The sequence below is a fragment of the Gallinula chloropus genome, assembly GCF_964237585.1.
Source record: "Gallinula chloropus genome assembly, chromosome: 24".
Lineage (NCBI taxonomy): Eukaryota > Metazoa > Chordata > Aves > Gruiformes > Rallidae > Gallinula > Gallinula chloropus.
Window position 1 is genome coordinate 7,194,425 of NC_140109.1, and position 27,004 is coordinate 7,221,428.

Here is a 27,004-nt window from a genome sequence, read left to right on the forward strand (position 1 = left end):
TGTTGCAGAAGAATTTGGCACAACAATCTCACCATAGAAACACTTCCCAGTGGGTTTTGTTTCTGTCCCAGATTCCCTCATTGTGTTGAGTTCAAACCAGGCTGTACATATCTTAGGGTCTACCAGAGTAAACGGAGGAGACGGTGTAATTAAGCATAATTAAAGGAGTTCAGAAACTGGTTCCAACTCCCTAGCTAGCTGGAGCTTGTATAAATCACCACGTCACATCTCAAACCTCTCTTGACAATGAGGCTGGAAATATGTCCAAGAAATTGCTTTCAAATGGGCAAATGAACGGTGTTTAAATTGAGGCAATTAATCTAGTGGCTCACATCACAATCTTGGGTGTCTTGGATGGGGCCAGCTCGCTGCTGATACTGGGAAGCCTGGCATGCCTCAAGGGAAACCTTATTTTTGTCTAGAGTCATCCCTCATTGGGGATTTGGGGTTTTAAAAAGTCGGGGAGGTGGTAAAAACCAGGAGGAGCTGGAGAGCTGCAAGAGAGGGATGCGAAGCCGAGGCGCGTTGAGTTGGGAGCTCTGATTTATCTGCCATATGGGAAAGAGGAAGACAGCCAGCTCCAGAGGGAATTCTTTCCCTCTCCCAAAGGGAAAATTTGCAAGCATGTTAACAGGATATAGCAAGAAACGAGGCAGATTTAAGGGGAGGGAGAGGGTTTTATTAGGTGTGACGTGGCGTTGCTCTGTTTTCTGGGCTTTCCCACGGGTGGGGAAGTCTTTGCATGCTCCCATGCATGTCCCCCCCCACCACCCTGTGTTTCTGCAGTTGGGTTAGATCTGCTGGTTTTAGCCCAGAAAAAAAAAAACAACAGGTTTGTATTGATGCTTACCTGGTGCAATGACTTGTGTTGGGAGATTCAGATAAAGCCTGTGGGCTTTGATTTGCAAAATAAACACCCCAAAAGGCATCATGAACATTGCTCTGGTGTTTGTGGTGTGTTTGTGGGCTGCAGTGAGTGTTGCAAAAAGTCTTGGCAGATTTAGTGGTGGGATCTGTGCTGGGATCCTTGGCACGTGTCTGTGTTGAGCCTGCGGGTGGGTTTCACACTGGTGTTGGCCTGATTCGTGCTTCTTGTGCTGTCTGAGAAGCTGGAGGACTGCAGTTAGCAGTTTAGAGTGGAAAAGTGTGGCTGATAATAGTTAGATTTTTTGCTGAGCAAGAGGGTGTTTGAGTGTGTTCCTTCTTGGCTGCCCATCCTTGAAGCAACAGTTGTGATACAACATTTGCTGTTGGCACAAACCCCACAAATCTCCCCTTTTCCCAGCACCTCGTTCACCTCAGACTCATACTTAAGCTTTGAAACTCATTGCCTTCAGTCACTGTCACCTTTGTCCTGCCAAGAACCTCCTCTGAATGTACCTGGGACCTTGGAGATGAGACCTTCCCATTGCAGGACTGGGGTGGGATTGAGTTTGGGTGTTTGCGTGACAAAGACGTGTCCGCGCAGCAATTAATTTCTCCTGGGATGAGCAGGTTGTGATGGCAAATGAATAGTGCAAGGCAAGGATTCAAAGGGTTGGGCAAGATTTCGATCATAAATTATTCACAGTTAATTGCTTGTAGCGAAGAACAGTTGGGAAATGAATATTCCCCCTGATTTTTGCAAGCTCTCTTAAAGGCAATCCGAAAGTTTTCCTGGACAATTTGTGTCCGGCAAGAGGAAGTTGGCACATTTTTCCAGGTTCCTCAGCTTTGTTTCACTTCAAAGCTTTTCAATTTGCCCTCAAAAAAAAAAAAAATAAAGAAAAGAGTTTCACAATTTGCTCTTTTGGGAACTTCTCTTGGGCCAAGGGCTGGATTACCCAAAATGCAAGTACTTGCAGGTTCTTTGAAGAAACTTCTTTGATGTCTCCCTGCACCAGTTTGTTTTGGAAGGTGCTTTAATGGTCTCCCTCCATAAAAGTAGCATGTTAAAATCTATGTAGGTATCTCAGCTCTCCACTTAAAAAAAAAAAAAAAGAGCAAAGTTGTTTAATGCTGCTGTTCAAGGTACATTAACCTTGTCTACTAAAGCTCTGACTGGCTCTTGCAGGTTTTATTCTTGTGTTTATATTGTGGAGATGTCCCTGGAGCTTTCAGGGATGGGTATCTATGGAGAGCAGAGACATATTTAGTGGTAATCCTTGTTCTCAATGGAAAATCACTGTAGCAGCTCCCCCCCCACCTTCTATGGAGCTGGAGTTGGGAGGAGCACTTGCAAAAAGCTAATAAATAAATGGAAATATTAAATAAATTCTTCTTTCCCCCACATCCAGGGGAGATGTCCCATCCAGTGTTGAACCCAATGACAGCAATACAGGCTTGGGGGAGACTGCTTAGACACCTGTAAGGCAGAGAAGGACCTGGGGGTGTTGGGTGACTGCGACTGAACACGAGCCAGCAGTGTGCCCGGGGGGCCAGGAAGGCCAAGGGCATCCTGGCTTGTGTCAGCCCCAGCGTGGCCAGCAGGCCCAGGGAGGGGATTGTGCCCCTGTGCTGGGCACTGGGGAGGCTGCAGCTGGAGTGCTGGGTCCAGTTCTGGGCTCCTGAGCATCAGAAGGACATGGAGGTCCTGGAGCGTGTCCAGAGAAGGGCAACCAGGCTGGGGAAGGGGCTGGAGGGCAAATCCTCTGAGGAGCAGCTGAGGGAGCTGGGGGTGTTGAGCCTGGAGAGGAGGAGGCTGAGGGGAGCCCTTCTCCCCACCTCCCCTGCCCTGCCAGGAGGGTGCAGAGAGGTGGGCGCTGGTCTCTGCAGCCAGGGGCCAGGAGCTGGGACAAGGGGCAATGGGCTCAAGCTGCGCCAGGGCAGGGTCAGAGCAGCTGTGAGGAGAGAATTCTTCCCTGGCAGAGTTGTCAGGGCCTGGCCCAGGCTGCCCAGGGAGGGGGCTGAGTCCCTGCCCCTGGGTGTGTTTAACAGAGGGGAGATGAGGTGCTCAGGGAGCTGGTTTAGCTTAGGATGGGAATGGTTGGACTCAATGATCTCAAAGGGCTTTTCCAGCCTGGTGATGCTGGGATTCTGTGATTCTGGTGCTTTGCAAGGGGTTTCTGGCATTGTCCAACAAGGCATGTCCATCTCCATTTCACCTCCAGCGCTTGAGCATTGCCCAAGCACTTGTTTAGGAGAAAAATAGAAAAGGGATTTGCTCTGGTCCAGGGTTTATCCTGCAGAAATAGCGAATCTCCCTCTGCTTTAGCCCGTGGCTGTAGCCTCAATTTTACTGGGCAATAACTCAATAATTGGATGCTGGGAAGGATAAGAATTTCATTTTGGGGAACCAAGAGCAAAGAATGTTTCTCATGCAAAAGCCTTCCTGGGTTTGGGAAAAGGAAATTTGGCTACTGAATATTCCTAAAAAAATGAATAGTATTTGGTGGCCCAGAGGTATTTCTGTCACAATCACTCCTGATATCCTCAGATGAGGCATCACCTGGAAGCAACCTTGAACATGAGAAATGACCAAGAATGGGAAATGTGATGAAAAACAGGATTTCTCCCTTTTTTTTTGGCCATTTAATAGCGTTCAGTGTGTTTTTAGTGAGCACAAGGTGGTGTAAGTTGCTAAAAACAAGCAAAAAAGGTGAAGGTTGGTGGATAAGAAATGAGACATTGAAGAGGGAGAGGGTTGCTCTCAATTCACTTTATGGTCACTGAAGAGTCAGCTCACCCACTGAGGGGTGAGCCTGTCCTCGCTCACGGTTCAGAGCAAGATGTATTGTCCTCCAGAGGTGCCTCTTCCTCCCCCCTCAGCTATATTTCTTCATTTCAGCTTAGATATATGCACATAATGAATGCATATATCATAAACTTCTGCATGTGCAAGCCCTCTCTGCAGACAGTGGCATAAAAAACTGGCAGCTCACTGTGGAGGGAGTCAGTGGTGTCAGTGCAAATCCCAGAGCATCTCCTCTTAAACCCACCCCCCCCCCTTCTCCAGCAAACAAAGCTTTAGAAAAGGCCATCTCCCCTTCATGCAGAAAAAACACCTTCCCCTGGCCAGTAAAACATCCTGAAGTGACTCTAATAACTTTGAAACTTTTGGTAGAGGAGAGGAGATGCCTGAAAAAGCTGCTTTTCTGATTTCTTGTCTCGAATCCCCCCCCCTCATTGAGTGTTTTGCTGGGAGGGAAGAAGCTGCTGGATGAGCCAGAAAGAACAATCCTTGTTTTCTCGTTGATTTGTAAGCAAGAGTTGCACCTTGCAAGGCTCAGAGTAACATCATCTGCTGAAATGACAACGTGGAGCCCAGCAATGTGGGTTCTTTATTTATTTTCCATTCAGCTCTTCTTCTTCCATGGTTTTATGGCTGCTTTATTAATCAGTGAGGTCACATTCACCTAGGGGGGGTGGTGGATGACTCTCTGCAATACTTAGATTTTTTTTTTTAATGTTTTAAGGCATCAGTAACCACATTGGGGAAAAAAAAAAGAATGATCAACTTCTCAACTTGGCCTTTAATGAATTTTATTTGGAAGAGGTGGTAATATATTGCTGGCAAAAAAAGCAGCTTGTAAATCTGAGTCGTTTAGGTAGATGCAAGCTCTGTGGGAACTGCATTTCCAACTTAATGGCAAGATTCAGTGATAGCTGAAATAATTTGATTTCAGAAAGAAATTTAAGATACTTTGATCTGAGGTCACTGCCAAAACCTAAAGTGTTGCTGCTTCTGGAAATAGAAGAGCCTTTATGGGTTTTATTGCTCACCATTTCTTTCCTCTGTGCAAATGCCCCGGGAGTTGGCAGCAATTCCTGCCCTCCTTAACCCCCAGCCTCTCAAAATTCACTCTTTGCCCAAGTTTTGGTCGTTGCCTTGAGCTGATCTGCAAAGGGGTTGGCAGGGGTTTGGTGACGCTCTCCTCCGTTGGCCAGCTGGATGCCTGTGGTCAGAAGGTCGCGCGGGTAAATTGATTTAAGAGGTGAGAAAGAAAGACGGGAAAAGTGAGGATTAATACATAACATTAAAAAAAAGAAAGAAAAAGAGAAAAGAAAAGGAAAAGAAAAGGAAAAGGGAAAATGAAAAGGAAAAGGAAAATGGAAAAGGGAAAAGGAAAATGAAAAGGAAAAGGAAAAGAAAAAAGAAAAGGAAAAGAAAAAAGAAAAGGAAAAGGAAAAGAAAAGGAAAAAGGAGAAGGAGAAGGAGAAGGAGAAGAAAAAAGGAAAAAGGAAAATAAAAAGAAGAAAAAAAAAGAAAAAGAAAAAGAAAAAGAAAAAGAAAAAGAAAAAGAAAAAGAAAAAGAAAAAGGAGGAGGAGAAGGAAACGAAAAAGGAAAGGAAAAAGAAAAAGAACAGGAAAAAGAGAAAAGGAAAAGAAAAAGTAAAGGAAAAGAAAAAGAAAGGAAAAGGGAAAGGAAAAAGAAAAAGGAGGAGAAGCAAAAAAAGGAAAGGAAAAAGAACAAGAAAAAGAGAAAAGGAAAAGAAAAAGAAAAGGAAAAGGAAAAGGAAAAAGAAAAGGAAAAGAAAAAGAAAAAAAGAATAAGGAAAAGGAAAAGGAAAAAGAAAAGAAAAGAAAAAAGAATAAGGAAAAGGAAAAAGAAAAGAAAAAAAGAAAAAAGAAAAAGAAAAAGGAAAAGGAAAAGGAAAAGAAAAAGAAAAAGAAAAGAAAAAGAAAAAGAAAAAAAGAAAAAGAGAAAAAGAAAAAGAAAAAGAAAAAGGAAAAGGAAAAGGAAAAGGAAAAGGAAAAGGAAAAGAAAAAGAAAAAGAAAAAGAAAAGAAAAAGAAAAAGAAAAAAGAAAAAGAGAAAAAGAAAAAGAAAAAGAGAAAGAAAAAGAAAAAAAAGAAAAGAAAAGAAAAAGGAAAGAAAAAAGAAAAAGGGAAAGGAAAACAAAAAGAAAAAGAAAAGAAAAAGGAAAAAGAAAAATAAAAAGAAGAATAAGAGAAAGAAAAAAGAAAAAAAAAAGAAAGAAAAAGGAAAGGAAAAGGGAAAGGAAAAGAAAAAGGGTAAGGGAAAAGAAAAAGAAAAGAAAAAGAAAGGATTAAGGTGTTAGAAAGCAGCTTTTGACCCTTCCCTGGGTTCGGCTGCCGCTGAATCCCCGGCGCTGGCAGCTTTGCCCCGTTCCACTGAGACTCATGGCCAGGGGCTCCCATGTGAAACACCCGCCCGGCTCTTCCTGTGGGCGCCGGGCGCTTCCCTGGGTATTTACAGCCCCCGGGTGCGGTTCTTTCCCCCAAGATAAACCCCCCACCTCCAGCAACAGCTGCCTCTCATTTTTAGCCCCCTTTTTTTTTTTTTTAAAGCACCAAACAACTCAACACCCATAAAGCCTTGAACAAACAACTCGCCTTTAGCAGCTTTGGGGATATTCAGCAATTAAACTGGGCTCCGGGCTGCCACCTTCTGGGAGTGGATTTGGCCAGAGAGCTCACACCCTGCACTGGATGGCTGTGCTCTAGGGGTAGGCTGACTCCTGGCATGAAGAACACATGCCAAGGAGGGTGTTGGGGTTTTTTTTTCCTTCCAAAAATAGAAATCCCTGATTTATTTATTTTTTTTAGCCCTGCTGAGAAGGAGCTGGGTGTCAGGGGGGGTGAGGAGCTTCCCCTGAGCCAGCAGTGGCTCTGGCAGCTGGGAAGGGCGATGGGATCCTGGGCTCCATCAGCAGAGGGGTGGCAGCAGGGCCAGGGAGGGGATTGTCCCTCTCTGCTCTGCCCTGGGGAGGCCCCAGCTGGAGTCCTGTGTCCAGAGCTGGGGCCCCAGGACAAGAAAGATGTGGGACTGGTGGAGAGGGGTCAGAGGAGCCACGGAGGGGATCAGAGGGCTGGAGCAGCTCCCCTACGGAGAGAGGCTGAGGGAGCTGGGCTGGCTCAGCCTGGAGAAGAGAAGGCTGTGGGGGGACCTCATTGCAGCCTCCCAGTCCCTGAAGGGAGCAGAGGAACAGGAGGGGAATCAGCTTGTTCAAGGGCAGAGACTGGCAGGACAAGGGGGATGGAGTGAAGCTGGAGGAGGGAAGGGTGAGAGGAGAGATTAGGGGGAAGTTCTTTGCAGAGAGAGTGGTGAGGGGCTGGAAGGGGCTGCCCAGAGAGGGGGTGGGTGCCCCATCCCTGGGGGTGTTCAAGGCCAGGTTGGCTGGGGCCCTGGGCAACCTTGTGTAGCTCCAGGCCTGGAGGTTGGTGTCCCTGCCTGTGGCAGGGGGGTTGGAGCTCTGTGACCCTTGGGGTCCCTTCCAACCCAGACCATCCTATGGTTCTATGATTCTGTGATTCACACTGAGATATCTATACGGTCGTGGTGCCAAATTCTGCTTTTCTTCAGCTGCAGCTGTTTCTGGTGGGGGGATTTGCCTTTAGCATTTCCCCTTGAGGATGTGCCTGGAGCTGTGAGCTGAGTTTTGACATTGGACACCGATGATTTTAAGCCATGAGTTCACACAGGAGGTGATAATTTTGCCTCCTACTATTTTATCATTGGGGGGAAAAAAGATGAAAAGCATAATTTTAATCCCATAAATGCAATATCCCTCTTGCTGCAAGATGTATATGTCATGCTAAGACCACAGTCTGCATAGGATTTCGGGTGTGCTCTCTTAATCCTCAGTCCACAGTGTGTCCATAGAACTGCAAAGTCAAAGAAAATACAATTAACTTATTAATGCACAATAATAAGAGAGGTCGAGTCTCATCCCAGGCAGACAGCATTTGGCTTCCCCTGTGGACACAGTGTGTTTTTTCTCTTGGTGCCTGGTAGCACTTGTAAAGCCTGAGGCCTCATGGAGAAGACCAAAGTATTGCAAATCTTCCCCCAATAACTTTGGACCTCATGAAGATGGTCAAAATATTGTGAATATCTTCCCCAAACAATTGTGGAAACTGATCCAAAGAATCCCAAATGCACCTTGGTTTTTACTAATCCCCTTTCCTCTGCCTTGTGGGATGGTCCTGCCTGTCAGCATTTCATGGCAAGTAATGCTGATGCTATTTCTTGGTAGATTCCTTCACAATATCATAGAATCCCAGACTGGTCTGGGTTGGATGGGACCCCAAAGGTCACAGAGCTCCAACCCCCCTGCCACAGGCAGGGACACCAACCTCCAGGCCTGGAGCTACACAAGGTTGCCCAGGGCCCCAGCCAACCTGGCCTTGAACACCCCCAGGGATGGGGCACCCGCCCCCTCTCTGGGCAGCCCCTTCCAGCCCCTCACCACTCTCTCTGCAAAGAACTTCCCCCTAATCTCTCCTCTCACCCTTCCCTCCTCCAGCTTCACTCCAGCCCCCTTGTCCTGCCAGTCTCTGCCCTTGAACAAGCCGATTCCCCTCCTGTTCCTCTGCTCCCTTCAGGGACTGGGAGGCTGCAATGAGGTCCCCCCACAGCCTTCTCTTCTCCAGGCTGAGCCAGCCCAGCTCCCTCAGCCTCTCTCCGTAGGGGAGCTGCTCCAGCCCTCTAATCTTGGAGAACTTGATATAACCTTTTGCATTCCTTCATGGGGGGGTGTCGTGGCTCTTTTCCATACGAGAAGCCACCAGAGCACCCAATGCTACAGTGGGCACTGCATGTGGGTGAACCCTTGGAGAGATGCTGTCTCTTATAAAAACGAGCCATTGCAGGGAGAAAAGCATTTTTGGAGGCTCCAGTGAGATTTTGCCAGGTGGCTTTGTGAGGTGGCTCAGTATGGTGCCCCACTTTTTAGTCCCATCACCTTGGGATTTGAACTCACTTTCCTCATATCTGTGCCATGGTGTTGGTCAACTCAACATATGAATCACTTGGTTCATCAACTGTGTCAGTCAGCTCAACATTGGGTACTCAATATCCCTTCTGGACTGAGCATGCAGTGCTTGGGTGGTGTCACTCCATGGTGGTCAAAGGCAAAGAAACACCTAATTTCCAGGTTTTTTTTCAGTGTCTCATTTCAGAAAATGGAACATTTTGCATTTATGACTTGTCTTCCTCTTTCAAAAGAGGAGGAGTGACTGGAAAGGGGATGGGAATCCCCAGTTAGGCACTCTGATTATAAACCTAAGGGGGTGGAGCCAGGGTTCACAAGAGGGAGATAATGTGGTGCAGTGATAGCAGCCATCATCTCCAAGAGCTCTGCCCTTGCCTGGCTGCTCTCAAGAGAAGATCTTGCAAGTGACCCTCTTCACTTTGCCCCCAGTGCATTCCTTATCCAAAATCATCAATCTCAAATAATCATCCAATTATGATAAGGCTCATCAAATCATCTTGTGTTTCTTCCAGGGACTACCTGCCGGAGCACCGTGCCGGGTTGCTCATGAGAGGGATCTCACCTCTCCTTTCTGTCCCTTGTTTTTTTTGGCTTTCCAAGGGATTTTTTTTGGGGGGTGGGGGGTTGAGATCCCCCTTAACCCAGCAACATTTCTCCCCTAGGTTCTCGATGTGACTCCAACCCAGGATGCACCATGTCTCCCCGGCACCGGCTCTGACGATGATGGCCACCCAGACAGTGCCCCCTCCTCCCTACCAAGACACTCCACAGGTCAGTGTCCACCAGCACCCCTGGGCTCCTCCAGACCCCCTGTGACCACCAACTCCTACATTAATTACCCTCCCTTGCTAAATAATGACCCTTACAGGGTAGTTCACCCCTAAATTTCAGAGAACTGGCAAAACTTAACCCCTTTCAGGTAGTTCACCCCTAGATTTCAGAGAACTGGCAAAACTTAACCCCCTTCTTGATACAATCTCCAGGATTAAGGGGTTTGGGGCTTTTTTGTTTCTTCACCCTTTCTGGCTTATTTTGAGGGGTCTTCTTGAAAAGCTGACGTGGTGGTGAAGAGGCTGGAAAGATGAAACATCTGGCTAAACTGGGGCAGGTTTGGCCACAGGAAGAGCCTTTTAATTTATTTTTAAGGTGTTTTTTTGGCAAAGCAAACAGACTTAGTCTACAATATTGCTTTAAGGGGCCAAATAATTTTTTCTGAGCATTGTTACAGAGTTCACTTATTATAAGAAGAGGATTTTGTCCAACCAAAACTCTACTGTAGAACCCCAGTGGGCTGGATTTGGGGGCTAAGGTTGCATTTTGGAGATGATCTCCCACCTCATGGCCCATCCTGAGATTTTTTTTTGGGGGGTGGGAGGGGGAATCTACATCATGGTTCCATATTTCCAGCTGTGCATTCAAAGCAGCTTTTTTGGAGGGTTCATATGGGAAATTTTGAGAGTTTTACCCCCCATTTCCTGCAAATCTTGGCTGCAAAAGCAGAAAAATCTGCCCTACCAGGGGAAAAAAAATTCAAGTCTGTTTTCTGCAAGCTAAAATAAATAAGAGACTTTTATCCCCCCCTCCCTCAAGCCACCCAGCTCTCCTTTCCACTCCTCTCCTTCGGTGGGAAAAGGTCACTTCTTGCAAACGACACCTCAGTGGGGTTTTTATGACTCCTCCAACTTCTGTGTCATCATTTGCTCGCTTGGCTGCTCCTCTCCAAGAGGGGCTTTTTTTTTTTTTTTCCCAATTTCTTTTTTTTTTTTCCCTCCCCTTTCCCTCCCCTTGGTTGGAACACGCTGCCTTTGCTCACTTACCCAGCAGGGAGCCACAACGCCGTTTTACTCCTAATGGGCAATTTAAGGGACTTTTAAAATAGCTGAGATTTTCCACAGCATCCTATGGAGACATCCCTCCCGCTACCTTCCCCATTCCTGTCCCTTACCTGTCCCCTATTTAAATACATTAAATTTTGGGGACCCTCAGGAGTATTATTGACCAAATCCTTTTTTTTTTTCTCCCTATGGAGAGCATTTTTCCTTCAGTTCAGCGAGTTTTGGAGGAAAAACTGTAGCCAAGAGTTGCTTTTTTTGACTCACCGCGAGCTTTTTCACCTGAAAATTTGGGATTTTGAGGGGTTGGAACAGCGAATTTTATAAATTTCCTTTCCTTAAAGATAGGGTAGAGATGGGGAAGGTTGGCAAGAAGGAAAATAAAAATCAATTAGGATGGTTCCACCCAGCTCCTCCTCTTCAAGAGGATGGTTTTGGTGAGAAAAATGCTGATAAAAATAAAGGGGTTTGGGGGAACTTTGCGTTATTACGCAGAGACGATGCAAGAGATCAACCCCACTGTCAGAAATATGCAACAGTGAAGCAGGAATGATGGGAAAAGCTGCCTTTTTGAGGGGGGAAAAACAAGAAAAAGCTTTAATAATCACCTGGTTCCACTAAAGGGGTGGAATATGGAGCTTCGTTTATAGCGAGCATGACCACACTTGCCAAGCAACCCTACCTGTTGGACATTAAAGGAGGCTGCACAAAAATCCTCAGTGAATTAAATTTAAAAATGAATTAAAAGGTAAATTGATTTACTTTTCCACAGTAAATGAAAAGAACAAACCAAGGGAAAGGCAGCTCTTCAGGCATCTCATTGTCAAAGTAACCAAAAAAGGAGGTTGGGTGTTTTTGTAAAAAAAAATAGCATTTTCAGCAAGGAAAGCGATAAAAACAGCATTTTAGGGGGACAAAAATGGAAAATGAAGTGAGTGTGGGGACCTATTTTTTCTTTATTTCCTCGTTTTATCAATTTATTTTTAAAAATGAGTAAAAATTGGGTGGAGATGTTGAGTTTTTTAAGGATTTCCAGCGCAGAGAGATATTAAAACAGCCCTGCACCCCAAGAAAGCTTTTTAGGTTGTTACATCTAGGAAAATATATATATATGTAAAAATGCTATTTTTAATTCTAAAAAGTTATTTTTAAAAAATCACAGCTTCAAAACTCAGGGGAGATACTGATTTTTTGGGGGGATGATCACTGAAAACCTCCATCTCCTGGTGTCCTTGGGATGTTTTCAGGCGCGGGGCGTTGAGCATGTGTGAAGGCAATAGAGAAATTTCCCTGTGAAATGGGAAGGAATAGGGTAAATATTGCTGATTTGGGAGATTTTCTTCCCCTGAGGACCTTCACTGTGGTCGCTCCATAGATTTGATGTATTTGGCCATAGTCTTTTTAAAAAAAACCCCCTAAACCAGGAGGGATTATCACATTTAAACCTGCGGGGAGCACCCTCCTTTGCCTGCTGAGCATCCACTAGCTCCAGCAAGGGATTTTCTTCTTAAAGAAGCAAAAAAACCCCCCCTGAAATAGAATGTGAAGAGGAATATAACTGGGATGTGATGTGCAACATCGAGCCAGTGGCAGCTCAGAAATTTCTGCACTAATCAGGACCCTGGCAAAAAATCAGGGATTTTTTTTTACTTATTAATTTTTACCTTTTTTTTTTGGTTTTTTTTTACATTTTATTTTTACCTTTTTTGGTTTTTTACATTTTATTTTTACCTTTTTTGTTTGTCTATATTTTATTTTCACCTTTTTTGTCGATTTGCTTTACATTTTAAACATCCTTCAAGTCCATTTTAAACGTCGCTTCACCTGCTTCCACACTTTTATAACTTTCCCTATTTTTTCACATAGTTATGTCACAGATTTGTTAAACCTTTAAAACTGGTTTTTTTTAATATTTTTAGTAGAGGTTTTGTACATTTTTTGGGGCACATTTTTTTCCTACATTTTGTTTCCCTCCCCTTCCTGCAACGAATTTTCATCATTAAAACACAGAATAAAATCCAAATCCCCACCTGCATTTTTTTTTTTGGCCAATGCCTTCGACTTTCTTACCCAAAACAGGCCACTTTCCCCCCAGTATTTCCCAGATTTCCCACTGCAAAGATGCTGGTGCTCCCAAGCCAGAAACCCGCTGCCTTTTTCCTCCTTTCCCATTGCCACCTGCTCCCTTTAAAACCATGTTTTGGCTGTGTTTTTCCCTTCCTCCCTGCCCAGCATCCATATCTGAGCATCCTCTCACCTATTTTTCCATTGACTTGGAATTACTTTTATTTATTTTTCATGATTTTCATGAGTCCAAGGTGAGGTAATGGCTTTGAAACAGCCGCAGAGAAGGCTTTTTTTGGGGGGGGGAGTGGGGTTTTTTTTTGGTAATAGCCCAATTAGTTGCAGACTTGGCAGGAAAAAGAGAACTTGGCAGGATTTTTGGAGCTCTGGCTGCTTGAGAGGATGTAAAAAGGGTTTTGGTGTCTTGGTAAATGAGTGTGACATGGGGGAAAAAATAAAAGAAGGGGGAAAAATATAGGGAAAAAAAAGGTGCTATTTCTCCCTCCTCAGTAGTAATTTTTTAAGGAAGATAATAGGAAGAAAAATGAGAAAAATACAAAGGGATGGGGAGATACTCAGTGGAGAGTCTGGATCATCCCAAAATCTGCTTACATTTTTATTTAGATATAAAAAAGGGGGTGATGGTGGAGGGGGGGAGGGAGACGAGAAATCCAGAGTTCTGTGGTAGGAACCTTAAATTTTCACCATTTCATTTTGCAGTGAGGAAGGGGAGAGGGATGGAAACCAAACTTGCTTCTGAGTTTGGGGAGTTCAAGATTAAATAGCGCTGGGTGAATTTACAGGTGCCGGAGCCAAACTTTGGAGTTACGAACAATAAAGGAGATTAAAAAAAGGGGGGGGGGGGTGGGAAATGAAAAAGAAAAAAAATTAGAAGTGCTGTATTGGCAGCAAAAGGTCAGGCAGGAGATATTAAAGTCAAACATTTTAAAAGCAAAAGGTGGGGTGGTTTTGGCCCCGCTCACGTCTACGCAGCTTTTAAGGGAGGTGAGGAATCTGCTTCTTTTCATGGCAAAAAAGTGAAGTATAAGAGGCAGTGTGGTTGGAGAAGGCTGTGAGCAGGCAGATTTTTTTCAGTATATATATATATACTAAAAATATATATATATATACACACTGAAATACTGTATATAGAATTTCTATATACATAATTACAGAAATAAATACATGCATATGTTATATTAAATAATTCCTACAAGATTTCCCTATAAACAAATACATATATCAAACAAATCATCTATTAAACCTATTTTATTTTTGCACAAACACAGAAATACAGAAGTGTATTAGCCAAATGGATAAACTACATGTATAACACACAGCAAGAGGCAGAGGCTTCCTTTTGCCACCCAGCTCAAGGGAGGATTGATTAGCAAATGTTAATTACTTTACATTTCCACACCAGGAAAATAATCCACTTCGTGTTCTTTTTTCCACTGAAGCTTGGAGCTCAGTCTGCAGGATTTGGGGGTTTTGCTGATGTGGTTGAACCCAAATCAATTAAATTTTTCCCCAAAACTTTTAAACTGAATATTGAGTAAGGTGTTGCATTTGAGCTGGGGGAATCCCAGCCATAGATACAGCCTGGGAGAAGAGCTCCTGGAGAGCAGCCCTGCTGAGAAGGACCTGGGTGTCAGGGGGGGTGAGGAGCTTCCCCTGAGCCAGCAGTGGCTCTGGCAGCTGGGAAGGGCGATGGGATCCTGGGCTCCATCAGCAGAGGGGTGGCAGCAGGGCCAGGGAGGGGATTGTCCCTCTCTGCTCTGCCCTGGGGAGGCCCCAGCTGGAGTCCTGTGTCCAGAGCTGGGGCCCCAGGACAAGAAAGATGTGGGACTGGTGGAGAGGGGTCAGAGGAGCCCCGGAGGGGATCAGAGGGCTGGAGCAGCTCCCCTACGGAGAGAGGCTGAGGGAGCTGGGCTGGCTCAGCCTGGAGAAGAGAAGGCTGTGGGGGGACCTCATTGCAGCCTCCCAGTCCCTGAAGGGAGCAGAGGAACAGGAGGGGAATCAGCTTGTTCGAGGGCAGAGACTGGCAGGACAAGGGGGCTGGAGTGAAGCTGGAGGAGGGAAGGGGGAGAGGAGAGATGAGGGGGAAGTTCTTTGCAGAGAGAGTGGTGAGGGGCTGGAAGGGGCTGCCCAGAGAGGGGGTGGGTGCCCCATCCCTGGGGGTGTTCAAGGCCAGGTTGGCTGTGGCCCTGGGCAGCCTTGTGCAGCTCCAGGCCTGGAGGTTGGTGTCCCTGCCTGTGGCAGGGGGGTTGGAGCTCTGTGACCCTTGGGGTCCCTTCCAACCCAGCCCAGTCTGTGAGTCTGTGATTGTGAAGATACAGGACCGCGTTGCGCAGCGCGTTGGATCCATCTGCAGCCCCACAGCAAACAATTCAGATGATTATTATTTTTTTTTTTTAGTGCAAATGTTAATTTTAAGTGGAAATTGCCCCTAAAAATGTGTGGTCCTGTACATGTCAGGGCAGAATTTTTAGGAGGCAATGCTGGAAGGGTGCACAGTCATTTGCAGACGCTCCGACGCGGATTCATCTCACGCCTTGAACTCATTGAGTCAACTAAATTAATTGCAGTTCTAAGCAAAGCAGAATGTTAGTTAGCAGAATGATCTGTCACATCACAGATTCCCCTTGCATCGTTGGTCTGGGGCAGCACTGGGGCTTAAGGAGGTTGATTTGGACATGGGTAAAAGAAATAAAGGGGGGGGGGGGGGTTGATTTTTGGGCGGGGGGGGGGGGTTGGCTTCTTGCAGCCTAAAAAATGACTCATCCTTGGGCTTGTTGAGTTGGAAGAGGCCCACATAATTTTGGAAGGAAGTTTAAAATGCCTGTGTGTCTAGACAATAATACTGGCTTTGAAAAAAAGGCACGGCAAGCAGGAGGGAAGTGTTGCAGCTGATGTAATCTAGGAGTTCTGCAAAGCATCCCTGGATGAATTACCCCCTGCCTTTGCTTTGCTGGCGGTGCTGTAGGAATTCTGGGATGCCTTCTCTGTTTCCACCAAGTAAAAAAGTGGGGAAAAAGTGGGGGAAAAGCTAAACCTGCTCTCTTGCAGGGTTATGTGAAGTGCACAACCCCCCTACCCTGCTCACCCACCCAAACTGTCCTGCTCAGAGCCCCATCACGGGGCTGCCTCTTCTGAAGTTCAATTCAAAGCTCGGTGTGGAAGCGCAGCAAACCCTGGGTTTGTTTTATTTCTTTCCCCCTTTTTTCGCTCGGTGTGGAAGCGCAGCAAACCCTGGGTTTGTTTTATTTCTTTCCCCCTTTTTTCCCCTCCCCCATCCCCTCTTCTTTATTTCCCACCCCCTTCCCCTTCCCAGATGACGGCCACAGCCCAGCAGCCCACCAAGGCACAGCCCGTGCACCTCGCCACGCCGGCAGCAGCCGCCAACGCGCCGGTACCTGCCGCAGCTGGCGACCCCCAGGCGCAGCTGGAGGCCGACAAGCGAGCCGTCTACAGGTGATGCAAGAGGGTACCAGGGGGCATTCATTAATTAATGCATTATTTCATTAATGCATTAGTTAGCTTAATGCATTATTCATGCATCGGGGCGGCGATGCATTAATTAATGCATTGGTTAATGCAGCCATTCGTTGATGCCTTCATTAGTATGATGCATTATTAATCCGCTGTTATTCTAATGCATTAATTAACAAGCAGGAATTGGGGGTGGGTGGGGGGTTGGGATTAACAATTAGCTCCTTTTTAGCAGTAATAATAATGCATGGTGATGGAGCACCTTCTTTTGCAGCATCTCCCCTCTCCGAAATAAGTCACACACCCCCGCCCTGAAAACCCAAACCAGCCTTTTTCATGGGGTAAAACCATGTGGTTTTGGACCAAAAGTGCACCCAGAAGGAGTAAGGTCACATATTAACCTGAAATATGTAGTTCATGCATCCACATGGGGTGGGGGGTAGAGATGGGTGCAAGATGGGTGCAAGATGGGTGAGCCCTTCTAGTCCCCTTTATTTTTTGTGTGTCACTTTGGAGCTAATACTACACAGTATTTAATATATGCAGTAATGTTAGTGCATAATTGTAGTAAGTGATGTTATAATTATGTAAACAGTGTAATTATACAAGTAATATGTAATTATATAAGTGAGAAGTAATTATTTACTATAAGGTATACAGTGAGGATGGAGCAGTAATGTGTAATGTTGTAATGGAATTAAGGTTTAAGGTTCAGGCTCCTGTAACTGGCCAGGGCAGGAGGGTTTTGTGAACTAAAAAAATTTGCAGCTTGGAAGTGAAGAAATGAAAGATATTTTGAGTCCAAATATTCAAATATCACCAGTCAGAAGAAAGACCTGGAAACGTGGATGGATGAAGAAGGCATGGGATAACCCCACAGGCTTCCCAGGAGAATGCAAAGGATTATCCCAACCAGCTCTCAAGGTTGTTTTGAATGCTGTAAATCATTTTCTTGAGGCAAAAGAGGTTGTTTGAGAAGAAAATAACCCAAAACAACCAACTTTTTCTTTGCACTTCTGCGAGGGTTTTTTTTTTTTTTGCTGTGTTGGTGGGATACTGAACCCCCAAAATAAAAACCCTTTGGAGTTTTTACAGTTTTCCTTTGAAGGTCAAAAAAAACCCCCAAACCAAAACAAACAAATAAAAGCAGAGGGATTTAGGTATTTCCCACCCAAAACAGAGGGCAAAAAAGTTGGTGGCTTGGTCATACACATGGACTCTTGTTGCCCAAACCTGGATGCTTGTTTTTGGGTACCAGACTAAATGAGCCCACAATGGACTTTTATCTATAAAAACACACTCAATGAGGGTTTTTTTTGTGTGTGTGTGATTTTTTTTTGTTTGTTTTGTTGTTTTGGTTTGGTTTTTTCTCTGCTAAAACCTGTAGAGTCACCTCCTACCCCATTGTGGATATGACACACGGGGGATTTTTTTACCCTCTGCCCACAGCGATGGATTTTTTTTTGTTCCCTTCCAATAACTGCACCAAGGCAGAAGGCATCAGCTCAAAGTGTTGTTCCATTAACCAGGAAAACGCCATGGGAAACAGAAAAAAATGCTGGACAAGTCACCCCACTGGTTTTATGCTCCAGCAAGAGGTCTGTCACCCATTAAAAAGATAAAAAAAGAAGAAAGGGAAAAAAAAATCATCCTCCTCCTCTCACCTTGGCACTGGGATCATCTTCCCCAGGAGTGATCCAGCAGCATCACTTCTCTTCTGCATTTTTTGGGTTTTTTTTTTCCTCTGCTAAAGATTTAATTCACTTTATACCACAGCAGGGCCAGGACATCCAGAGAGAGTTTGGACCAGTGAAGATGATGCTCCCACAGGAATCAATGCTTAAACCACCCCAGCATCCCCACATGGGTTTTCCCATCTTCTTCACGTTGTTCTTGTGGGAGATGGTGGCACTGGGTGAATCAGCTGGGTCTTCCCTCTTCCCTCTTCCCTCTTCCCTTCCCTTCCCTTCCCTTCCCTTCCCTTCCCTTCCCTTCCTTCCTCCCTTTCCCTTTCCCTTTCCCTTTCCCTTTCCCTTTCCCTTTCCCTTTCCCTTTCCCTTTCCCTTTCCTTTTCCTCCCCTTCCCTTTCCCTTTCCTTTCCCTTTCCCTTTCCCTTTCCCTTTCCCTTTCCCTTTCCCTTTCCCTTTCCCTTTCCCTTTCCCTTTCCCTTTCCCTTTCCCTTTCCCTTTCCCTTTCCCTTTCCCTTTCCCTTTCCCTTTCCCTTTCCCTTTCCCTTTCCCTTTCCCTTTCCCTTTCCTTTCCCTTTCCTTTCCTTTCCTTTCCTTTCCTTTCCTTTCCTTTCCTTTCCTTTCCTTTCCTTTCCTTTCCTTTCCTTTCCTTTCCTTTCCTTTCCTTTCCTTTCCTTTCCTTTCCTTTCCTTTCCTTTCCTTTCTTCCTTTCCTTTCCTTTCTTTCCTTTCCTTTCCTTTCCTTTCTTTCCTTTCCTTTCTTTCCTTTCCTTTCCTTTCCTTTCCTTTCCTTTCCTTTTCCTTTCCTTTCCTTCCTTTCCTCTTCCTTTCCTTCCTTTCTCTCCTCTCTTTCCTCTCCTTTCCTCTCCTTTCTCTCCTTTCCTTCCTCTCCTTCCCTCTTTTCCCTCTTTTCCTTCCTTTAACATTTTATCCCTCTAGAAAACAACCACACCCCCCCCATGTGCCTCATCCCCTTCTACCGCCAGTGCTCCAAGAGGTTCGCGGGGGTCGGTAGCATCACCGCCCCCATTATCAACACTGGAGAGCACGGGGTGACGCCAGCGACGCTATCGACTCCTCCTTGGTCGGTGCAACCCCTGAAAGCACAGGAGCTCCAGATTGCTCAGGGGCTTCAATCCCTGCCCCCCACCCCCTCAGAAACAAACAAAAATCCCCATCTTTGGGGTAATTTTTGTGCCTTTGCTTCTAATTGCCGGGGCGGCTCTGGAAATGGCAGCAGGGCTCTGCCGCTGAGCTGCCAGTTCATAAGTCCCAATAATTCAGCCCGCTGCCTGGAATTTGCCTTTCATATCCCTCAGCTAAGCCCTGCTGGGGCTGCCTAAATTATGAAATGATTTCACACACCCCCCCTCCCCCCTCACCCCCCTCTTGCTCCGCTCGCCGCTCCAGCCGCGGTGAATCCTGCATTAAACCGGGATCAGGACAGATTAAACTATAATATGCTGCGGCATTAGCGGCTGCAAATGAAGACTTAGCTGAGGGGTTTAACCCCTTCACCTGACTTTGGCTTAGAAAAGACCATCAGGAGGCAATTCCTAATCATCTTTTGGGCCATCTTCACAGAATCACAGAATCACCAGGTTGGAAAAGACCTTTGAAGATCATCAAATCCAACCATTCCCATCCTAAGCTGAACCAGATCCCTGAGCACCTCATCTCCCCTGTTTTTGAACACATCCAGGGAAGGTGACTCAACCCCCTCCCTGGGCAGCCTGTTCCAGCCCTGACAACTCTTTCAGTAACAAATTGTTTTCTAATATCCAATCTAAACCTGCCCTGGCACAGCTTCATGCCATTGCCCCTTGTCCCATCTCCTGGCCCCTGGCTGAAGAGACCATCGCCCACCTCTCTACAACCTCCCTTCAGGTAGTTGTAGGTGGTGATAAGGTCTCTCTCAGCCTCCTCTTCTCCAGGCTGAACATCCTCAGCTCCCCCAGCCGCTCCTCAGAGGATTTGCCCTCCAGCCCCTTCCCCAGCCTGGTTGCCCTTCTCTGCACTTGCTCAAGGACCTCAATGTCCATTTTATGGACAGAACAAACATCTTTTTTGGAGATGAAATGGTAGAGCAGGTACCATTGCACTGAGAGGACTGGGATGCTGGGGGAAGACCGTCCCTGGAACAGCATTTTGCATTTCTCCCCTCAAAGTCGCCATAAATAATTCTTTTTTTCTTTTTTTTTTTAAATTTGCACAGTTGGAGAGGCTCACTGAGGGTTGGGCTAACTCATGGTCTTCATCCCCTTGTCCTCCACCTCCTTTGGTATTGTAGGTGTTGTTTGCATTTTATATTGCATCAGATTTTGCATCCTCATTAGAGCAAAGTGTGGATTGGCAAGATTTATGAGCCTGTTTTCTGATCTTCAGAGTGAATGGTGGGTTTGCAAGAAGAATTGCAAGTCTTTGATTTCCTAAGAGACATCTTGTCTAACAAAGAAGTGGGATTTGACCAGTCTTCATGGATGGACATTGATGTGCTTAACAGAAGTGCAAAGACGCCTTTTGGTGGAGGAGCCAGGTCGGCCTCTAGGATGCTGCAGGCATCTAGAAATACCAGGTCATCCCCACCCAGCATCCCTGACCATGAGAGACATTTTTGGGGTAAATTATTACCATCAATGAGCAAGTGCTGATATTGATCACCAAAATGCAAAGACATCAGGATTCCAGATGGCTCCAAGACAACACTCTGAAGCCAAACCATGGCAGAACGTTCTGGAAACACTGGCTGTTGCAATGATGGAGAGCACCAAGATGTTGGGAGAAGTCACTGCCTGCTGGAGGTGGTGAATTTTGCAGTTTTAAAGCTTTTTTCTTCATTTTTATGTTGTGGTTTCAGAAAGGTCTTAGGAGGAGCGTTACCAGCAGTGGCTTGGGAATGATGTTTGCCCCGCCAGGTCATTGCAGGCTGGGAGGGAATGGATAGATGGAATGGGGTAAAAATGAACAGGGGACCTAAAGCAGTGGGTGTTACAGGTGATCTCCTTTGTCCTCTGCAGGCACCCACTGTTCCCACTGCTGACTCTCCTCTTTGAGAAGTGTGAGCAGGCGACACAGGGCTCGGAGTGCATCACCTCAGCCAGCTTCGACGTTGACATCGAGAACTTTGTCCACCAGCAGGAGCAGGAGCACAAGCCCTTCTTCAGTGATGACCCTGAGCTGGACAACCTGGTAGAGGCAACTAGGGCTTGGGATGATTTTTAGGGAGGGGGGGGGTGTGGGGAAAAGGTAGGGATGAGGAACAAATTATGGAGGTCTACCACCTTAGGCAATGTTTTGGGGGTCTGTTTGTGGCGTTGGCCACCTTGGCAGTGCTCTCCACAGAGCTTGTGAGACCTTTTCCATTAGATCCCCCTGTGAGAACAAACCTCTAACCAATTTTTGGCTGCTTTCCCATACAAGCCCCATGGGGTAAACGTGCTTCCTGGAAACAGTCAAGATCAATCGCTGGTTTGTGCCCCAAAACTTGCACTCTCTGCAGGAAATACCACCCTTCAGTGCCACATGCAGTTGTGTCTGCCTTCCTGCCTGGCACCATCTTGTTTCTAGTGAGATGGCCAGCTCTTGTCTTAGAAACATGGAAAAATAAGAGCTTTTTCCAAAGAAGGTGGTACATGTCACTGGTTTGGGACACTTTGCACTGTTTTCGGTGACTTCCTTGTCACAGCAACGCAAATTTCATACCATACCCGTTATTGCTGGAATGCAGCTCAGAAGACTGCTTGGGATGCAGCTTTTCTCTTTCAGGGACCTCAGGGAACATCCCCAAATCCCATTATTTTGTCCAGGAAGCCTCCACGTGTGGTCTCCATGGCAGGCATGTCGGTGAACAGGTCCATGGCACCATCCTGGTGCATTCTCCCAGATCTTCAAGCAGATTTTTTAAGGTCAGAAGAGGCACTTTCACCCAATCCTGATGATGCAGACCAAAACACCTTCCTCAAGGGATGGTATGCCCCCTGGGATGTGCTGCAGAGGGATTCCCATCCCAGAAAAGAAGCAAAATCAAGCAATTCACAGGCAGCTTTTCCCAAACATATCAACAGATATCAAGAAGGTGATTTTGTCTGATGATTTATGATGAAGGGAAGAAGAATGAGCAATGCAAGTGCAAATACAACCACTTCCTAAAAACACAAGAAACAGTTTCAGGATGGATATAAGCACATCTCTTGTGTCCAATTTCAGCTTGTGGAGGACAGTTTTGTGACATCCCTAAATCAAGGCTGGCTTAGCAGTCTATGGAAAGCCCTTCAGGAATTACAAGCCATGCAAAGCCCCATTTGCAGATTACAAAACTCATTTTGCAATGTCTTCATAGGCAGGAACAGAAATTGCTTTGCTCAAAAAAGCAACATTTTGGATGGTTTCAATTTGGGGACTTGAATACACATTGAATGTTGAGGTGCACCAAAAAATCCCCATCATGGCATCCTTTATGTTGGAAAAGCCCTTTAAAACCATCAGATAAAAATAGATAAAAATGGGTGCAAAGAGGAGAGAGATGAATCTAAAAAAAAATAAATTAAAATGATTAAAATTTGGGGGGAGGAAAACCTATTGCTACACATCAAGGTAAAATATCTCCATCAAATGTTCACTGGAGGAGATATGTCCACAGAGGTTCACAGAATCACAAGGCTGGAAAAGACCTTTAAGATCATCGAGTCCAACCGTTCCTGTCCTGTGCTAAACCAGCTCCCTGAGCACCTCATCTCCCCTCTGTTAAACACACCCAGGGGCAGGGACTCAGCCCCCTCCCTGGGCAGCCTGGGCCAGGCCCTGACAACTCTGCCAGGGAAGAATTCTCTCCTCACAGCTGCTCTGACCCTGCCCTGGCGCAGCTTGAGCCCATTGCCCCTTGTCCCATCTCCTGGCCCCTGGCTGGAGAGACCAGCGCCCACCTCTCTGCACCCTCCTGGCAGGGCAGGGCAGGTGGGGAGAAGGGCTCCCCTCAGCCTCCTCTTCTCCAGGCTCAACACCCCCAGCTCCCTCAGCCGCTCCTCAGAGGATTTGCCCTCCAGCCCCTTCCCCAGCCTGGTTGCCCTTCTCTGGACACGCTCCAGGACCTCCATGTCCTTCTGATGCTGAGGAGCCCAGAACTGGACCCAGCACTCCATGTGCAGCCTCCCCAGGACACAATCACTTCCCCAGACCTACTGGCCACACTATATTTGCTACAAGCCAGGATGCCATTGGCCTTCATTGGTTATTTTCATTGTTCTTTTGGTGGTTTCTTTAAAAGAAAACCCCATCCCAATCATGGGTTTTGGGCATGTTTTCGAGCAGTTCTTGCTGCCAGCGTAAAATTTGGCTGTGGGGAGTTGCACTGATCCCATGTATAACCTACAGGACTAGGTATATTCTTTTATATATGTCGGGGTTTTTTGCCCTATGTGTAGGACATATCAGTAGGTGTACAGTCTAGCCAATGCCCAGAACTTCTCATTCCAGAATTGCTCAGTGTGGTTGGCCTCCATCAAGACAGAGGAGATAGTTAATGGGATGCTGAAGGACCGTTCCTATTGATGGGAAGCAGCAACTGGAGGGAATTTTGAGTGCAAAGTCTTGCAGTGCTCAAAAACTCAACATTCAACCCTGTTCCTCAGCTGACCCGTTTTCTCTGCCTTTTCTTTTTGGTTATTTGCATTGTCTTTTCTTTTTGGTTATATTTTTTGGGGGGTGGTTGTTTTTTATGTATTTTATTGGTTTTTTTTTTAAAACACCACCAATTCCCTGGAAGTCGGCGATGGCAAAGCAGGGATGAAAAGGCCAGCGGCATTAGCTATCATTAGAATAAGAGTCATGTATTCCTCACTGCCGAGATGCACATAATTAGAAATTAGAAAAAGGTCAGATCTCACCATTATCAACTCAATCAGCTGCCGAGTGCCACACAGTCAATTAATTCAGCATCTGTATTTTTTACAACCCCGCACACGTACGCCGTCGGACTGTAACTCTTTATCCGGACAGATATACGGCGCAGCCGAGCAGGGACATAAAATGAGACCCTAAGCAAATGAGCTGAGATAATTGAGAGATTTATTTTTTATACATATATGTGTCAGGTCTTCTTGCCTTTGCCCTTGAATATTGACTTTCATGGCCATTGAGCCCTGGGAGGATGCGGGAGAGCCAGGGCGCGACACCTCCGCCTTGTGCTTTGCCAACTGCAGAGGAGGAAAGAAAAAGAAAAAGCCAAAACAAGTTAATAAAAAAAAAAAAGAGGGGTTTTCCCACCCAAGACCCATTGTCCCAAGAAAAAAAAAAAACCTTTCTCCATTGTGGAGTTGCCTCTGGAGTTTGGCCCTGGATTTTTCAGGGTGTTTCCCAGTTGTGGCAACTCACAGTTTGTAAAGATGACCACTAAAATTTGCAAGTTACCAGCAGCCTTTGAAATGCAAAGACCCTTTGTTACATAAACTGGGATTTATTGCCCTGGAGTGAATAGCTGAAATTTTATATATTATGCAAGATTTCAAACAGTGGCTGTAAAACTTCAGGTTTCTGCTTGGCCAGAGGAATGTTTTATATGTAAATTTTTGAACGTTTATGGGGTACGTTTTAATGAGGCCCAGGCTTTGCACCAGCAACAGTTTACAGAGGAGCTGTAGCCCCATAATCTTGTTAGAATAAATGGCCTCCAGAGAATAACCAAACAGTTTCTGACATCCAGGGCTTTGCCTTGGACTTTTTTGGGGGCCATGAGGAGGAATTCCCATGAAGTCATGGGGAATTTTGGGGAATTTTGGCTTCTCTGGTTTTCAGAGATGGGATTGATGTGGGAGGGAAAAGAAACACAGAGGTGGAGGGGGATGGGCTGTGCTCTGAGATTTTGGGTGAGAATATTGAATTTATTCTCTTTTTTGACTTCTTTGGATGTGTTGAGAAAGGAAATGCATTTAATTCTACTGTAAGGAGCTGTTCCACTTTAGATTTTGGGTGAAAACACTGATTTCTTTGGTTTGGGTTTGGATTTTTGGGGTTTTTGGTTTTTTTTTTTTTCAATCCATACAGGGAAAAAGAAAATACCTTAACTTTGCCCTTGTGTCTCTGTGTAGATGGTAAAGGCCATCCAGGTGCTACGCATCCACCTGCTGGAGCTGGAGAAGGTCAACGAGTTGTGCAAGGACTTTTGCAACCGCTACATCACCTGCCTCAAAACCAAGATGCACAGTGACAACCTACTCAGGAATGACTTGGGGGGGCCCTACTCCCCCAACCCCTCCTCCATCAGCCTCCACCCCCAGGTAATGCCCTAAAATCTCCTGTAGTCACCGTGGCTGCACATTGGCCAACAGGCAAGGTGGGCCAGTGAGATTAGGGGGGAGTTGCTCTATAACTCTTGTGTCTTCCTGGAAAGTCATCACAACCCATCCCCAGCTGAGGAAAACAATTAAAAATAATCCATATCTTAGTCATATGGTGCAATAAATGATGATATGGCAATTTTTTCTCTTTTTTTAAAAGATTTTTGTCAGGGCCTTGTTTTTCTTCATGGGTTTTGCAGACCTGCAACCCCAAGGTTTCTGCCTGAAAAACAGGAGGGAGAACTTCTCCTAAACTCTTATGTTACAGCAATGAAATGTGAGGAGAAGGAATTGTAGAACTCATGCAAGTGCCCAGGAAAATAGACAAGAAATTTGCATTTCTTCATGAAAAAAAGACTATTTCTTGTCAGGTGGGACAGAGGGATCTTGACAGAGTGGAAAGGTGGATCTGGGTGAACCTGATGAGGTTCAACACTGCCAAGTGTCAGGAGTTGCACTGGGGCTGGAGGAATCCCAGCCATATACACAGCCTGGGAGAAGAGCTCCTGGAGAGCAGCCCTGCTGAGAAGGACCTGGGTGTCAGGGTGGATGAGGAACTTCCCCTGAGCCAGCAGTGGCTCTGGCAGCTGGGAAGGGCGATGGGATCCTGGGCTCCATCAGCAGAGGGGTGGCAGCAGGGCCAGGGAGGGGATTGTCCCTCTCTGCTCTGCCCTGGGGAGGCCCCAGCTGGAGTCCTGTGTCCAGAGCTGGGGCCCCAGGACAAGAAAGCTGTGGGACTGGTGGAGAGGGGTCAGAGGAGCCCCAGAGGGGATCAGAGGGCTGGAGCAGCTCCCCTACGGAGAGAGGCTGAGGGAGCTGGGCTGGCTCAGCCTGGAGAAGAGAAGGCTGTGGGGGGACCTCATTGCAGCCCCCCAGTCCCTGAAGGGAGCAGAGGAACAGGAGGGGAATCAGCTTGTTCAAGGGCAGAGACTGGCAGGACAAGGGGGCTGGAGTGAAGCTGGAGGAGGGAAGGGGGAGAGGAGAGATTAGGGGGAAGTTCTTTGCAGAGAGAGTGGTGAGGGGCTGGAAGGGGCTGCCCAGAGAGGGGGTGGGTGCCCCATCCCTGGGGTGTTCAAGGCCAGGTTGGCTGGGGCCCTGGGCACCCTTGTGTAGCTCCAGGCCTGGAGGTTGGTGTCCCTGCCTGTGGCAGGGGGTTGGAGCTCTGTGACCCTTGGGGGTCCCTTCCAACCCAGACCAGTCTGGGATTCTATGATTCTATGAAATACCATGACTTTCTCCACCACTTCTCTCTCCATCATCTTATCTTATCTTCATTTCAAGGCAGCTGAACAGAGAAACCTTTCTGCCTTCCCTGCTCCTTTTTCACCTTTGCACATCATGCAGTTCTCCCCCACTGTGGTCAGCTCTCCCACTTTGACAGTGTGAAAGTACAAGGAGATGCCCAAGAGTTGCAGAAAGTTTAGCTGGAATGGGTTTTGGGACAAAATAAGGGATTTTATCCTAATACTTGGGAAAAAAACCTTGCCTGTTGGTTTGGCCCATTGGTTGGGGTACATTTGCACTGCAGTCAATAAGTGTTGTCTGGTTGCATCCCAGACAACTTCCTTGCTGCAGCATTGTGTGTCCTTTAGGGATTTTTCTCTCTCAGATACTGGATTTTTATTCTTAACTATTAGGAAAATGAAATTTAGGGTTGAGTCCCAACTCAAACCAAACCAGGGCATCCCCAGGCAGCTCTTGGAGCCATACCTGAAAAGGAGGCAGATGATGTGGGCTTTTTAGGACATTTTAGGACATTTTTAGGGTGGTGGAAAGGAAAAACCCCCATGATTTTAGCATCTCAGCACCAAGAATTGGTGACACGTCCCATGTAGAATTTGAACATGTCTCAGCACAACACTTGTGGACACTTTCTTCCCCCAGTGCAGGGAGGGAAAAGCCCCCCTAGAAAGTTTTATTTCTTATTTGGGTTTCCTGAAA

The 27,004-nt window shown here is 46.3% G+C and overlaps 1 protein-coding gene across 3 annotated transcripts in view; it reads left to right on the top strand.

Moving 5' to 3' along the window:
• The window catches only part of PKNOX2 (PBX/knotted 1 homeobox 2), a 116,388-nt gene that overhangs the window by 72,040 nt on the left and 17,344 nt on the right, over positions 1-27,004 (top strand). For 2 of the 3 annotated variants that reach the window (XM_084275038.1, XM_084275039.1), the window contains 4 exons: positions 9,320-9,428; positions 15,888-16,027; positions 20,750-20,921; positions 24,815-25,003. In XM_084275038.1, the coding sequence (XP_084131164.1) occupies positions 9,345-9,428; positions 15,888-16,027; positions 20,750-20,921; positions 24,815-25,003 (585 nt within the window). In that variant the 5' untranslated portion in view covers positions 9,320-9,344. The remainder of the gene's footprint in view (positions 1-9,319; positions 9,429-15,887; positions 16,028-20,749; positions 20,922-24,814; positions 25,004-27,004) is intronic. The other variant, XM_084275040.1, reaches the window with a different exon arrangement.